The sequence below is a fragment of the Marmota monax genome, unplaced genomic scaffold (genome assembly GCF_021218885.2).
Source record: "Marmota monax isolate L192 unplaced genomic scaffold, Marmota_monax_Labrador192_F-V1.1 WCK01_AAM20220418_F8-fsc00112, whole genome shotgun sequence".
NCBI lineage: Eukaryota > Metazoa > Chordata > Mammalia > Rodentia > Sciuridae > Marmota > Marmota monax.
Genome location: NW_026692073.1, coordinates 1,165,171 through 1,180,846, shown reverse-complemented (window position 1 = coordinate 1,180,846; position 15,676 = coordinate 1,165,171). Strand labels below are relative to the sequence as shown.

At 34.7% G+C, this 15,676-nt stretch overlaps 1 protein-coding gene across 2 annotated transcripts in view; it reads left to right on the top strand.

Moving 5' to 3' along the window:
* The first annotated feature begins 1,008 nt into the window (after nt 1–1,008).
* Cdkl2 (cyclin dependent kinase like 2) overlaps nt 1,009–15,676 on the top strand; it is a 37,235-nt gene continuing 22,567 nt past the window's right edge. The window contains exons 1-2 of one of the 2 annotated variants that reach the window (XM_046458700.2): nt 1,009–1,627; nt 4,227–4,425. In XM_046458700.2, the coding sequence (XP_046314656.1) occupies nt 4,258–4,425 (168 nt within the window). In that variant the 5' untranslated portion in view covers nt 1,009–1,627; nt 4,227–4,257. The remainder of the gene's footprint in view (nt 1,628–4,226; nt 4,426–15,676) is intronic. The other variant, XM_046458685.2, reaches the window with a different exon arrangement.

The following is a 15,676-nucleotide window of genomic DNA, read 5'->3' as shown; positions in this document are numbered from 1 at the left end:
AGTTTATCAGATTCTGTTACAGCCTATAGAGGTAACAAAATGGGGCATGTCTCCAACTCACAGCAAAGGACAGAGATAATTGCTACAAGAATACTTAACATCTTGGGTTGACCAAAAAGAGTATTTCCCTACCTAGGTTCCAGGTCCATTCCTCAACATAGGGTCAGGAACTAGGTTTTAAGCAGCTTGGACAAGATAACTAAGCACGGGACGATTAATACTTGCTAATCAAACTTACTAAAGATATAGTTTATTTCTTAGTATAAAGAAGGAATTAATACTGACTATAAATGTTTGCTATCCAGGACACTTCCCCAAATCAGGGGAAACCAAATATTATAAAGCGTGGAATGAGAGTGAAAACCTTAGGGTCTCAAGTTTCTTGAAAATTAGGAAAATCCTGTTTCTTATGTGTGTGACTTGAACACACAAGATATTGATTGATCTACCAGTCTTTTCAAGTAGCGAGTTGTTCTGATCTGCAGACGTTAGACCTTTTAAATATCATAAGCCCCAACTTCACCCCATTTGGCTGCTGTATAAAGGTACTGAGCACCCATCCCAGCACCTTCCTTTTTTTTTTTTCATTCATGCCCTCTCTTCCCTTCCTTGATCTTTCTTCCCAGTGTTTCACTGCCCAGGCTTAATCAGGTCTGTAAATGCCTACCTTCTCTCAAACCTACTAAATCGCCTCCTCACTGTGATCTTCACCTCTGCCTGACCAGACAGATTATCCCCACGCCCAGAACGGAAAGGACTACCAAATCGGGATTGGGTTGAACCTCCCCTGGTGGGGGCGCCCAGGGCCTGCTTCCTGCTTAAAGCGGAGAAGCTGTGAAAAACACTCTTCTTTCCATGCTTTCAGTCCTACTTAACCGCCACCTTACCCTTCGCTACGCCGCTTGGCTCATTTGCGAGCAGAGGTCTGCCGCAGGCGAAGAGGCGCCTCCCAACTACAGAACGTTGGTATGTGGAGACTCAGGCAACTGCGCATCAGTGAACAGAACTTGAGTCGAGCCCCAGGTGAAGGGGCGGGGATATTGGCGCTAAGCCAATCATAGCGCCTAACGACAGGGCTGGACCAATCAGAGTAAGGGAGGTCGGGCACTCGCGGGGCGGACCTGGAAGGCTGAGAACCCGCCTCCTTGCAGCTCGGTGGCCAACGCCTTCGCTGAGGGCTAGTTGGAGCCCGGCTGCTTCACGGACTGGAGGGACTGAGCGCCTTCGGAGCTGTGGGGCGGTGCCCTCTTACCACTGCTAATTTTTCTACAGGCCTTGGCCTTGACAGGTATTGGTGCCTGCGGTAGTCGCATTCTGACTCGTGCACAGACTCTCTCTAGAGACTGTGCCTATGGCTGGAGACAGAGTGAGGTCGTTGCCTTGACGACGACAGCATGCGGCCAGCGGTCCTCCTAAGTATGAGCTTGCGGCGGGCTGAGGCCCATCTGCCTCCCAGCCTGCTTCACCCAGGACCCGTCACTGTGCCCGCAGAAGAAATCATAACACTGGAATTGCTAGTTTGCTAGTCAGCATCTTTTAGTCCTGCTAGCGAGATGCATTTCACCTCAAATTTGTTTCCAAGTTGAAAACCTTTGGATCTTTCCATGTGAAAGGATTTGAAAAAACAGTAAGTATATGACTTTAAAGAGCTTCTATTTTCTTGTTCTTTTACAAAAAGAAAAAAAAAAGATTTCTGTCTTTAACAAAATAAAAAATTAGCATTATATAAATTATTAGTATTAGAACCATATGCTTACATGGCACATGTTCAGAAATACTTAACAGTGCCAACTTGCCAGGCTTCTTTAGTTTTATTACCCTTAGATTCAACAACAGAAGGCATGAAAAGAGAGAGTTTATGAGTAACTATTTCAGGAAACAGGGTTTTGTGGACCGTGATATTTTTAAGGTATTTGTAGGCAGTGTCACTTGAAAAAGCAGGTGTGTTCAAAGTGGTGTGTCCACATGTGAAGTTGGTTGGGAAAATAAACTTGGAGTAGTCAACATGGATAAAATTAGTTTTGATATGCTTCAGAACACCTTAGATATGCTTAAGGTAAATTTTATTTTGTTTATTTTGCACTTTAAAACATTGATGCCAATTACAAAATGTTTTTTAAATGATCCTGTATAGATTCCAGCTATTTTTATCATTGAAGTGGTAAACCCTATTCTGGTCTTTAATAAAACATACTTTCTTAATGGAAAGACAAAAAAAAAATTAGGAGAGGAGCTATTGGATTATATTGAATTTTTTTAAATATACACATTTTATTAAAAAATAGTTAACAGAAGTTAAAATGTCAAGCTTATGGAAAGTCAGTGTCTGGGACCCTGCTCTGTAGTTTGTAGTAGAATCTACTATCAAAACTGGTAGTAAAATTAATGACAGCATTTGAGTTGGAGTCGATTGGGATTGTTTTCATTTTTACCCCTCAAAGGCCAATCTTCTGGTTCTCCATTTATGTTTACATTAAAAATATGTATCTAATGGGAGCTAGGGATTGTAAGCTCAGAGGTAAAGTATCACTTAGCAAGCTGGAGGCCCTGGGTTCTATTCCCAGCAGTACGTGCACACACATACGTACACATACACACACATGCGTGCACACACACATACACACAATGTATATAATCTAACCTCAAACTTAAATGTCAAGTGCTGAAAATTTATTATTTACATTGGATTATCAAGGTTTTCCAAAGCAAAGAGAATATATGTTTTGTCTTTGCCATCTGTAAAGAAGTCAGTAAAACATTACCACAACAATTTGGGAAAATTTATTTTAGATTGCCCTAAGTACACAATATAACAGGCAAGCATTTTTTTCCTTTCAAAGCTTATGAATGCCTGTTTTTTTATCAAGGCTTTAATAATTCACCTATGAATCATCACTTGAATATGAAGTTACTGAAAGACTGCTTTTTCTCTCCAAACTATTGAAACTTCATTGGAATTTGGAGCAGTACTTTTTAATCTTCTGAAATTTAACTTTATAATCAGATGACAAAACTAAATTTAAAAACCTCAATTTAACTCTGAAGTTGTAATAATTTAATAGCTTTCATATATCACAGCAAGCAAACCTTATGAAAAAATCTATTTTTACTGTAATAATTGTGTGTGTGTTGTGTGTGCATGTGTGTGTGTGTGTGTGTGTGTGTTGCTGGAGATTGAACCTGGACCCTCAAATATTCTAGGCTTGTGTTCTACCACAGAACTATACCCCCAACCCTAAAATAATTTTTTTTTTCTGTGTGAAACATGTAGTGAAATGATTGTAGCACCTCCATTAATCATTGATAAAACAAGTAAGATTCTCTTGTGGTTAACTTTATTCAGAAAATGTCATATAGTGATTTGTATAAGAATTCAAACCATAAAATTCAAATGATTGTGCAGTGGGTAATCACGAATCGGATTTTAAAAATACTGTATTTCGTGATACTAATATTTAATTTCTTTTAAAAAATCTGCTAATATACTGTGACGGTATTGATCTTATTTTGTAAGTTCAATATAGCAATTTAAGCTGGGTGCTTTGGCACGTACCTGTAATACCAGTGCTTCAGGAGAGTAAGGAGGAGCACAAGTTCAAGACAAGCCTTAGCAACTCAGTGAAACCCTGCCTCAAAACCAACCAACCAACCAACCAATAAATAAATAAATAGGGGTGGGGATGTAACTCAATGATAAAGCACTCCTGGGTTAAATCTTCAGTACCCTCCACCCCACAAGCAAAGTAAAGGAAAATTAATCAAAGATTCAGTGTTAGTTTGGTAAGTGATTATTTTGTGATCAATTTTTTTCCAATTGAGTAGAAAGTACATAAAGATTTCCAACTTTGATTTAAAAAAAAAAACTTAATTTTCTTTTAGTTGTGCCTTTTTCACCTTTGAGTGAAAAGGAATTGTGCTTTTTCTAAAATGTTTATATGATATTTTGATCTAAATTAAAATATATTGAATTTCATTAAAATGACAGCAAATTAAATTTAAAGTTAACCACTTTAATTCCTTTGCTTTGTCTATTAGGAAATGTGTATGAATTTTTTTAAAACAGAGCTTAGATATGAAAACACTAAGAAATTGTATTAGTACAAATATCCAAAGACAGTAATATGACTGCTGTAATATGGAAAATGAGCAGGAAAGAACTAATTGCTGGGAGGATGGAGGCAATTAACATAATCAAAACTATTAATTCTATGTCTTGTTTTTCATAGCAAGAAAAATTCCTACTGGTTCTAAATTAAAATGGAAAAATATGAGAACCTAGGGTTGGTTGGAGAAGGGAGTTATGGAATGGTGATGAAATGTAGGAATAAAGATAGTGGAAGAATTGTGGCCATCAAGAAGTTCTTAGAAAGTGATGATGACAAAATGGTTAAAAAAATTGCTATGCGAGAAATCAAGTTACTAAAGGTGAGTAAATGTATATACTGAATTTATAAAATGAATTGTTTCTTTTTCAAAATTATAGTATAGAAAAATATTACTTTTTTATATTTGTTTTTATAACAAACTAAAGTATAAATTTCTTTTGTCAATAAGAAGAAATAAAATGATTATGTATGCAAATTTACCTTGTGAATGTAAAGATGATTTTTAAAATATTTGTTTCTTCTCTCTGTATCTCCCATCTATCAATCAATCATCTGTTTGCCATCTGTATTGGGGAGTCCAAAGATCACCCCCATCTTCTATAACTCACAGTCCTCAGCACATAGTTGCATTTATGGGTATGACTTATTATAGTGAAAGGATATAAAGAATATAAAGCCAAATCCACAAAGGGACAAGGCATATGGGATAAATTCCAGAGGAAACCTAGGACAAGCTTCTTTCCCAGTAGAGTTACACACATGCTTATTTCCCCCAGGAATGAGTAGTGACAATACATGTGAAATATGGTCTACCAAGGAAATTCATTAGAAACGCAAGCATTCACTGGGGTTTTACTGGGGATTGGTCACATAGGCACTCTTCTTGGCACTCACCAAAATTCCAACTTCCCAGAAGAAAAGCATTTATTCAGCACAAAACAAATTTTTTTGCACAATGAACCACCCATATTAGTTCTGGAAATGAAGAGAACCTTCCTGAAATCTACATTACCAGGCAGTCACCAAGGCCCACAAGGCAGTCCTTTCTAAGGATAGCAGTCTAGCCCTATTATGCAAAGTCCTTTGTCTCTTTCTCTATCAATTCTACTTATCTTTAGAAGGAATCAATGTTTGACTTTTTAAAATTTTATTATTTCATTCCTTCTTATTATTTTGGATGAGTTTGTTTTGCACTTCTTTTCCCTAACTTGTTGAGATAAATGCTTACTTCTTTAATTTCCAACATTTTATTCCCCACCTCATACATGGATTTAAAGCTGTATATCTTCTCTATGGACATGGTAGTATGCATCCCAGAAATTTTGATTATTAGTTGAAAATATTTTCTCATTTCCATTATACTTTCCTTGATCTCTGAGTTATTTAAAAGTATATTTAAATTTTTGAAATATGTGGAAAATTTTTGGGTTTTCTTCCTCTGTTATTTATGGCACAGCTACTCTGTGATCTGAGCATATGCTATATAAAAATAATTCCTTTGAATTTTTTTTTTTGCAATTTGGTTTGTAATATAGTCACTTAAAAAATTACTTGTGATTAAAAAGTATTCTATTATAGCCGTTAGATCATGTTTGTTAAGTATATTGTTCAAACCTTCTAATTCTTATTTTTTTCATGTTTGTTCTACCTAAAACTGAGAAGAGATATGTTAAAATCTTTTGTGATTATTGATTTTTCTACTTTTCATTGTAGTTCAGTTAATGTTTATAAACAAAAATGCTATATTATCAGTGTGTCAAATTTAGAATTATCTGTCTTCCTGCTGAATCAAATATTCTATCATCATGAAACATAATCCTGTTTATTATAGTAATAGTTTGTCTTAATGTCTGTTTTGTCTGAACTCAGATTATGTAGTTTAATTTTAGTTAGTGTTTCCATAGTATATCTTTGTCTATATTTTTACTTTCAGTTTTTCTGACTTGTTTAGATATGTGTCTGCATATAGGTACATTTTGCTTTTTATTCTGTTTGATAACATTTGCCTTTTAATTGGAGCATTTATCCATTTACATGTAATGTAATATCTGAAATATTATTTGTCATACCTATTCAATACTTGTCTTTCTCTTCTTATTCTATATTGATTACATTTATTTCTTTTTCTTTCCTAATAATTTAGAAATTAAACATTGTTTCTTTTAGTTTTTTTGTTTATTTATATTTATTTATTTATTGTACCAGGGATTGAACCACCAGGGATACTTCATCACTGAGCTGCAGCTCCCCACCCCCAGCTCCTTTTATTTTTTATTTTGGGATAAGGTCTCTGGAGCCCCTAGTACAACCAGGAACCATGGGGCACATTGTTTTCTTAGTGTTTCTCCTAGAAATTTGTCAAAAAGAGTAACATTATCCAGTAATTTTATTCTTTTCTGAGACATATGGAAACATTTTGCAAAACTTTTTCTTTGGTTATTCCCTTCCATTTTATATGCTAATATCATTACACTTCAACATTACCCTAATATATTTTAAGATATAATTATTCAGTGATTTGTGTGTATGGTGTGTATGGTGTGTGTGTGTGTGTGTGTGTGTGTGTGAGAGAGAGAGAGAGAGAGAGAGAGAGAGAGAGAGAGAGAGAGAGAGAGAGAGAGAGAAATGCTGAGGATCAAACAAACCAGGTCTCATGTATGCTAGGTAAGCACTCTACCACTGAGCTACATCCTAGGCCTTTTAATTTTTATATCAAGATAAGATCTTACTAAATTGCCCATCCTGGCCTTGAACTTGTGATCCTCCTGCCTCAGCCTCAATAGAAGCTGGGATTACACATGTGCACCACTATATCCAGATTCATTTAGCTTTCTATACATTGATCACTTTATTTGGTTGTCCTTCTTTGTTATATTTCAGACCATTCATCTGGGATCTCTTTCATTCTTCTTGAAGTACATTATTCAGGATTTCCATTTGTGAGAATCTACTGCAGGCATGATATTTCCACTTTAGTTTGGTGAAAATGTCTTTTATTTTGCTGTTATTCCTGAAAGATATTTTTGTTGGGTATGGAATTTTAGTTTACCAGTTATGGCAGTTATTTTCTGTCCACAAAATTAGGGTAACATTGTTCTGTCCCTTGGCTTCCACTTTGCTTCTTGAGAGGTCAGCTGTCAGTCTAATTTCTATTCTTTAGTAAATCTGTTCTTTAATGTCTGGATATTTTTTCTTTCAACTTTTTGTTTACATATAATATATATGCAGAAAAGTGTATGCATCATAAAAATACATCTCTATGAATTTTTAAAAACGGAATGAGCTCATGTAACTAGCATCTAAGTCAAGACACAAAACATTACAATCACTCCATGAGCCCCTGGATCCCTGGATCCTCTTCCCCTTAGAAAATCGTTAAAGTTTTCTTTTTGTTCTGGCTACTTATATTATTTTCCCTTTAAATTTCTTCTTCTGTAGGTTCATTATGATGTTTCTAGTGTGGATATATTTTATTCTACTTAGAATTCACTGAATCTATGATTTTTAAAATTAATTTTGGAAAATTATCAGTTATTTCTTCAAGTATTATCCAGACCTTTCTATTCCATTTTTGGAACTCCAGTTAATATATATTAAATTTTCATATGGAATCATCTGCTTTTCTTATCTGTTTTCCTTTCCATCTATTGTTTTTGTATTCTTCAGCACAGTTTATTTAGTTTACTAATCCCCTCCTCAGTATGTCATTAATCTCCATCATTAAGTTGTTCATTTGGGGTATTATTTATATATATATTTTAGTTGTAGTTGGACACAATACCTTTATTTTATTTATTTATTTTTATGTGGTGCTGAGGATCGAATCCAGGGCCTCGCACATGCTAGGTGAGCGTTCTACTGCTGAGCCACAACCCCAGCCCTGGAATATTATATTTTTGTACTTTAAAAATTTTATAAAATATAGACCACATGTAGACAGTGCACAAAACAATAATTATTGCTCAATTAATTATTGCAAAGCAAACATTTATGGAATCACTCTCCAGGAAATAAAACATTGCTAAGGACGTTTTTATATACTATGCCAGTCATTCAACCCTCTGTCCCTTTATTGATAAACATTATCCTGATTGGATATTAATCACTGCCTTGATTTTTTTTTTTTCACATTTACTAACATGCACTCTTAATCAATGTAGTTTTATTTGTTTGTTTGTTAGTTTGGGTACTAGGGATTGAACCCAGGGGGCTTAACCACTGAGTTTCCAACCCTTTTTATTTATTTATTTATTTATTTATTTTGAGACAAAAGTCTTACTAAGTTGCTTAGGCCTTCCCTAAAGTGCTGAGGCTGACATTGAACTTTCAATCCTTCTGCATCAGCCTACCAAGACACTAGGACTACAGGCGAGTGCCACTGTGCCCAGTAATTTTTAAAAATTATTTTTAAATACACAGAAGAAAAGGGAACAAATCCTAAGTATACAACTCAGTGAATTATCAGAAAGTGAATATACCTGTGTATCTACTATCCAGGTCAAGAATAGAATTTATTATTACCTCAGAAACCCCTCAAACCTTTATCTCAGTTATACTTTGACTATAAATCATATACTAATTATATGTGTTGTAAATTTCTTTTGTCCTCTGTGAGCTTTCTCTTCCCTTTCTTAATGATGCCTTTTTTTAAACAGAAGTTGCTAATTCCAATGTATTAAATTTTTAATCTTTTAGATTGGTGCCATTTATGTCCTGTTTAAGAAGTTCTTTTCCTACCTAGAGTTTAGTTAGGATATTCTTCAATATGATCGTCTAGAAACTTAATAGGTTTGTTTTTCATGTTTACATTTCAGTACACCCGGGATTGATCTTAATTATGTTTTATGGCACAAATTTTATGTTTTGGTTTTTTTATAGATGTTCAGTTGTCCAAGAAATATTTATTGAAAAATATTATATTTTCTCCACTGTTCTGAATGCTTCTTTTAGAGAATGTTCTTATATGTAGCTGTAGTTTTGTATTCTTTATTATGTTTGTCTCTCTGAGGCTCTTGAGGGCACTGGTACTCCAGTAAGCCTGGTGATGCTAGCATTCTAATATCATCTTAATCCCATTTAAGGGATTTACATGATTTGAAGTTGAGTTGTAGCTTCTGAGGCAGGCTACTGACGGTTCACACTTATTCATAGTTTGAGGACCTTTTAGGCCAACCTAAAATAGGAGGATGTCACCAGTGCTGTACTTTTTCTTCCCATCTGGACACCGGTCACTGCTACCTTAGTCCCACAATACTGTCAGAAGTTTCACTGAGCCTCTTCTCTCCGAATTGGTATGTTTCCTGGATTGAAAAAAAAAAAGATGGCGCTAATTGCTTGGCTCACCTCCCAGGGTTTCTGTCTCCTTCCAGATCCTAGGCCAGATATACTTTACTATCTTATCTCTCTGGTTCCTTCAAGTAGTTGTTGTATATGTATTGTCCAGCTTTTCTGCTTGTACTCAGTGGGAGAAATTGTTACTAATTACCTAGTCTCTGTTGGTACAAACAGAAGTTATTATACTTCTCTTTTCTGGGATTTTTATTTGGGTCCAAATATGCTATGCCAGTTTTTATGGTTTAAAGTTCCCCCAATTTTTGAGTTACTTCTTTTTTTAAAGTTATAGTTATTATTCTGTACCTGATTAATTTCAATACATGAAGTCATTCTTCATTGGTTTTGATTGTCTCTATTTTCTAATATTTTTTACATATAGTATCTTTTTTCTTTGTTTGCCTGCTTTTCTTTGATTTTTTGCTGGACATTATATTTGAAAGATTATTTTTAGGAATAAATTGAAGATATTTCCTCCAGATATGATTTTTCTTTTCTTCTTCCATGTTCATGGGCACTGTGACAATAATTAATTCATTGTCTCAGTTCTAAATCACTGCTTCTTGGACCTGTCTTGTGATATAGGAATTAAACTCTGTATACATTTCTCCTTTGCTAGCTGGTTTGATTTTAGGTTTTGTTAATAGAAAAAGGACATGGAAGGACACTGTAGATCCTTAGCAAGAGGCAGAGGCTTTTCCTCCAGACTCTGGTATGCTTTTTTGGGGGCGGGTACAATTGTGAGCAGAGCACCATATCAAGAGGTTCTGATAGTTCACCTTAGCATTTTTCATGGACTGGCTGTGGCCCACCTGCACTTTCTGGTAAGTTTCTCTATCAATTATAGAGAGGTTACAAGCCATCTCTGGCCTGTATCCTCTGGCAGATTTCTTCACCACTGACAACCACACATTTCTGTGGTAGCCAGGACCTTTCCAATGAAGACTGTACCCTTGATGGTGGTTGAAGTGCTTCTAAAATTCTTGGGAACTTTCCCTCTGCCCTAAAAGTAGTAGCTTCTCTGTATTTGCTATTTAAAAATATTCCTTAGAATCCTCTTTTATCCCTTTTAGTAATCAACTACATTCACTAGTTAACATTATTATTTATATAAAAATTTTCACCCTTCTGGGGCTGGGGTTGTGGCTCAGCAATAGAGCACTCACCTAACATGTGGGAGGCGCTGGGTTCAATCCTCAGCACCACATAAAATAAATAAATAAAATAAAGGTATTGTGTACAACTACAACTAAAAAAAAAAAATTAAAAAAAAATTTTCACCCTTCTGGTTTCTATATAATACCAACAATTACCGGTCCAGGATCTACTCAACAAGTTCAAAGTTCTCGTTAATTGTTTCTTGCTTTCTTGTGCTTCTCATTATCTTTTTGCTTTGAATCTCATTTTTGAAATGATATTTATAGAAATATTTTGAGGCTAAGGTAAAATTATCTGCCTCCAGAGATTATTTTTATTTATCTGATAGTGATTTCTGTTAAGTGCACAGCGGGGGCTCCCAGTCCAGTACAAAATAATCCAAATTCAAGTTTTTTTTTTTTTTTTTTTTGTTGTTGTTGTTGTTTTAATTATTTTAATTAAATAATTGTTGTAGATGGACACAATACCTTTATTTTATTTATTAATTTTTATGTGGTGCTGAGGATCAAACCCAGTACCTCCCACGCGCTAGGCAAGTGCTCTACCACTGAGCCACATCCCCAGACCCCAAATTCAAGGTTTGAGGTTCCTTGAACCATTATAGGTGATGTGAAGTCTAGTGATGCCTGATTGGTTTCTACCTATGTTTACTTTGGAGGGTGTAAGTTTTAGGAGACCAGCTTAAATTGGAGGTAGTTTTTCTGGGGTCCTGCCTTTACAGCTTTTGGGCTTTAACTCTTGCTTATTAATTGTATAGGGCACAAAAATAAAAATTCAGTTCCATATCTGTTACTTCCTGGCAAAATCAGCTTTGAGTTCTGCACTTTTCTGTTCCTGATTTTGGCCCAATAATCCTAACTATCTTCTTAGCCTTTTATGTTTCAGAAAATTAGAAAAATTTGACCCAAATTTTTAAGAATTCTCATTTAGAGTATTGGTCTGAGTTACTTAGTCTGCCACTACCAAAAGAGGTCGTGGTCTGCTTTTATTTGTTTGTTTATTATTTTATTTTACTTTTTTGTGACATGAGGTATCTAACCCAGAGCCCTACACATTAGGCAAGACCTCTATCACTGAGTCACATCCTCGGCTGGTCATTTTATTTTTAAAATATTAACATAAAGATAACCTGTGGACTATAGTTTGTGTTTTAATAATGATTGCAGGTTTGGGGCTGCTATGGCAATCTTGGCAGGAAGGACTTTACATTTAATAGGGAAAGAGAGATTATCTTATGTAGTCTGAATTTTTGATAAAAAGTAGAATATTTAAGTATAATGTATTATTCTACTAGAAATATGCCAGTGCAATCTTGATTGAACAGCTTTATTTTATTATTTAATTTTTTAAACAGAATTTATTAGAAATTTTAGTTCTATTTGAATATAAGATTTGTGAAATAAAGGTGTTTTGTTTTATTAATGAACTGTATGGCTTATTATGAGTAGCTTTCTCTATAGTTTCACATTTCATGGTAAGCTTTTTTAATAAAGATGTTTAAAATTTTACACTCTTAACTCATGGAGTGGACAACTACTTTAATTATTTCTTAGAGAAAAAATAAGATGCATTACTTATTATCTCTAAAAATAAGTCAATTCTAAAACCTTACTTAAAGCCTCTAATCTGCTAGGAGATTTTTTTTTGTACTGGGTATTGAACCCAGGGGCTCTTTACCACTAATCTACATCCCCAGCCTTCCCCTCCCGCCCCTTTTAAAAAAACTTTGAGACAGGGTCTTGTTTAGTTGCTTAGGGCCTCAATAAGTTGCTGAGGCTGGCCTTGAACTTGTAGTCCTCCTGCCTCAGCCTCCCAGGGATCACAGGTGTGTGCCACCACACCCAGCCTGCTGAGTTTTAAATAGATTTGTCTTTAGATATGCATTTTGAGACCATCTCAGTGCACTTTCTGTTTATGAGAAAACGCTATGGAAAATGAAATGCCATGATTGCTTATTGATTATAATTAAAACTTATTTAGCTTTTTCTTATTTTCAATGGGAATGAGTTAATATCATCAATAATAGAAAATAGTTTTGTGATAATAATCAAATTGAAACTTCATCTATCCTAGCTGAAACATGCTTCTTTAACTCTTTGAAAAGCATCTTCATTGATTACCCTGTCTCAAAACATAAAAAGTGCTGGGGATTAAGTGTCCCTGGGCTCAATCCCTGCTACAAAATAATAATAATAAAGGAAAATACCAGATAGGGTTTTACTATAGTGAGCTATCAGATGGGGATAATATTATAGTATATAGTGCTATGATGATATAAGACGGAGTAAGGTGCTCAAGAGTGACTGAGGAGGTGACATGAAGCTGGGACCTAGATAGCAGCAAGGAGTCAGACATGTAAAGATCTGGGAAGAGTGTAACAACCCTAATGAATGACAAAATTACTGCATTTTCAGTTGTAATATGAAATGAACACTTGTCACTTTTTTCATCTGTATAGAAAAAGCAAAACATTCCCATTTCCTACCCTATGAATGCAGTTTCTCATTGTGTGTAGTCGTGGTAAGGTGCAGTGTCTTGCTTCCCATGACACAGCCTAAATGCAGAGATCTCCCCCTTATCCCATCTTCTTGTAGCCTGTGATCTAAGCTGACCAGTGGAATATTCTGCCAGGGACTTTGAATCCAGAGGGCATAACACAGAGAAGCAATTTTTAGAAACAGAGTTTAGATATTATACAGGACGGTCATTGTGTTGAGAATTGATGGCAATAATACATTGGTGGAGGTAGTTCAAGCTTTCTAAGTAGATGTGACCTTGACCAACATGGTTCCTCCTAACTAGCTTGATGGATGTCAAGCTTCTTTTTCTAGTCTCCAAGTTAATTTTTATAGCATATATCTTTTAAAATTTAAGTTTACTAGAGTATATGTGTATGCACTTTCACTGATACATATTTTTTCTGATTTAAATTTTTGTTATATAATACTTGCATATGCTATAAAATTTAAATGATTACCCTGCCACCCATGTGTACCAGTCATTTAGTTGTACTTTCCATAGCAAACCAGTGCTATGTTATACAGTGATCAGAGGGATTCTGTTCCCATACAACCATGTGGATTTGTATGGGGCAGTATATGTGCATATATCAAATGGGAGCAGACTTTGCCCACTGACCTGCATCTTACCTTCTTCTGCTTAGTATATTGCACATCAGTAGACATAAAACTGCCTCATTCTTTTTAATTGATGTGTTTTATTTCATCATATAGATATACCTTAATTCATTTAACCAGTAATCTGGAATGTGCTTTGTGACCCAGTTAGACTAATTTCACCTATTAAAATAAAATATATTCTAATATAACAGATATATTTGGTTTTGTTTCCATTTCCCCCCTATAGAATTGTAATAGCTTAGTGGTTAAGAATAAGAAATCTAAATTTATGGCATACAAACCAACTGTGGGCCCAAGTGAGTTTATAGTGCGAATGTTCTGAACACAGAGGAGGAAATGACCAAAAATGAAATGTTTTCAAGAGACGACAGAAGTCACAATTCCTGGGTTCCAATCCTGCCTCTGCCAGTTATTGCTGTGTGACCTTGGAGCTTCCTTAAATTTCTCTGCTTTAGCTTCTTCATCTATAAAACAAGATAATTGTACCTATTTCATAGAGTTTTTGGGCTCAGAATAGTGCCTAGAACATAGTAAGCACTATGTAAGTATTAGTGATTATTTATAATGTCACACTATTTTATTATTCCTTACAAGTACTTTTCTATATGGTCTCTGAATTCCTTATTTACATTGGCTGTTTTCTTTGGTAATTGGGAAGGGTTTTAGTTTTGTACAATTGATTACCTTTATAATTATAGTATTCTATAATACACATACTCCATTGTAAAGTAATTGTTATGTTTCTGTTTCCTTGTCTCTCCCACACATCTACCACTTATATTAGAAGATACCTTATTTATCTTGATGTTTATCACTAAATCTGTGGCTATAATTATAATTGAAATTTTCAGGTCAAAAGTTATCATTTGACCAGTTGACAAGAAAAATCAATGCACATACATCTTGTTTTTATTTTTTCCCTTTACTATTATTATTAGTAATATTGTATATTGTTGAGTTTAAAGTGCTTTCTATTTTATAACTATGATGCTCAAATTTGCATAATATTTTGTCCTGCACTAAATGCAATCATTGCTCATGTTCAAAAATTTTCTCCATTGTTTGTTACTTAAATGACACGTTGTTTGGGTATTACGGTCCTGGATTACACTTTCTTTCCTTGAGGATTTTGAAAGCTATATCCTAATAATTTTAAGAATAGCCACTTAATCTGTAATTAGTGTTTCTCTCTCTTACAGTATCTTTGAATAGATCTTGAATTGGTTCTTCTTTGTTTCTTGGACATGATTTTGTTCTAGGCTAGTAGAATATGTCATGGTTTACAATGATGTTCCTTAAGACATAGGCCTGGTGTGGAATTCAATGCTGTTAGCCCTAATTTCTCTGAAATTTGTAATTTTAGTTTTATTCATAATGAATTATTTTGCTTTCTAGTCTAACCATTTATTTCCAGCAAATACATTTTTGTGTGATTAAATTATTCAACCCTCCTTCCCCTTCCATTCATTGGTGGTATTCACTGGTGCTATTCAGTTTTAGTGATGCTTTCAGTGATACCCACAAAACTTATCAACATTATACCAAAGAAGGATATTTTCAGTTTTGGTCCTTTTCTCCTGAAGGTATGTTCTAACTTTGGAAAACTCTGGCTTTGTTAGCCTTGTAGCTGCAGATAATCCTTTGGTGTATCCTGATACTCCTGTTTGACCTTGAGTACTTGTGGTAATCAAACCTCATTCATTGTAGATGGGGGCGGGGGTCATAGATCCATCTTACTTTCAAAAAGATGGAGTTACATTTCTTCTTTTTATTGGTTTTATTGTGTTCTCTGAGAGAAGAAAGGAGCTGTAACTTTAAAACTAGAATATACTTTTATAATATGCATTGTTTATGTATTTTATGCGTGCTATTCATATGCTGAGATCTGTTTTAGATTGTGGCTAATTGCTAATAATTTAAACTTATAAAAACTATTTTGCG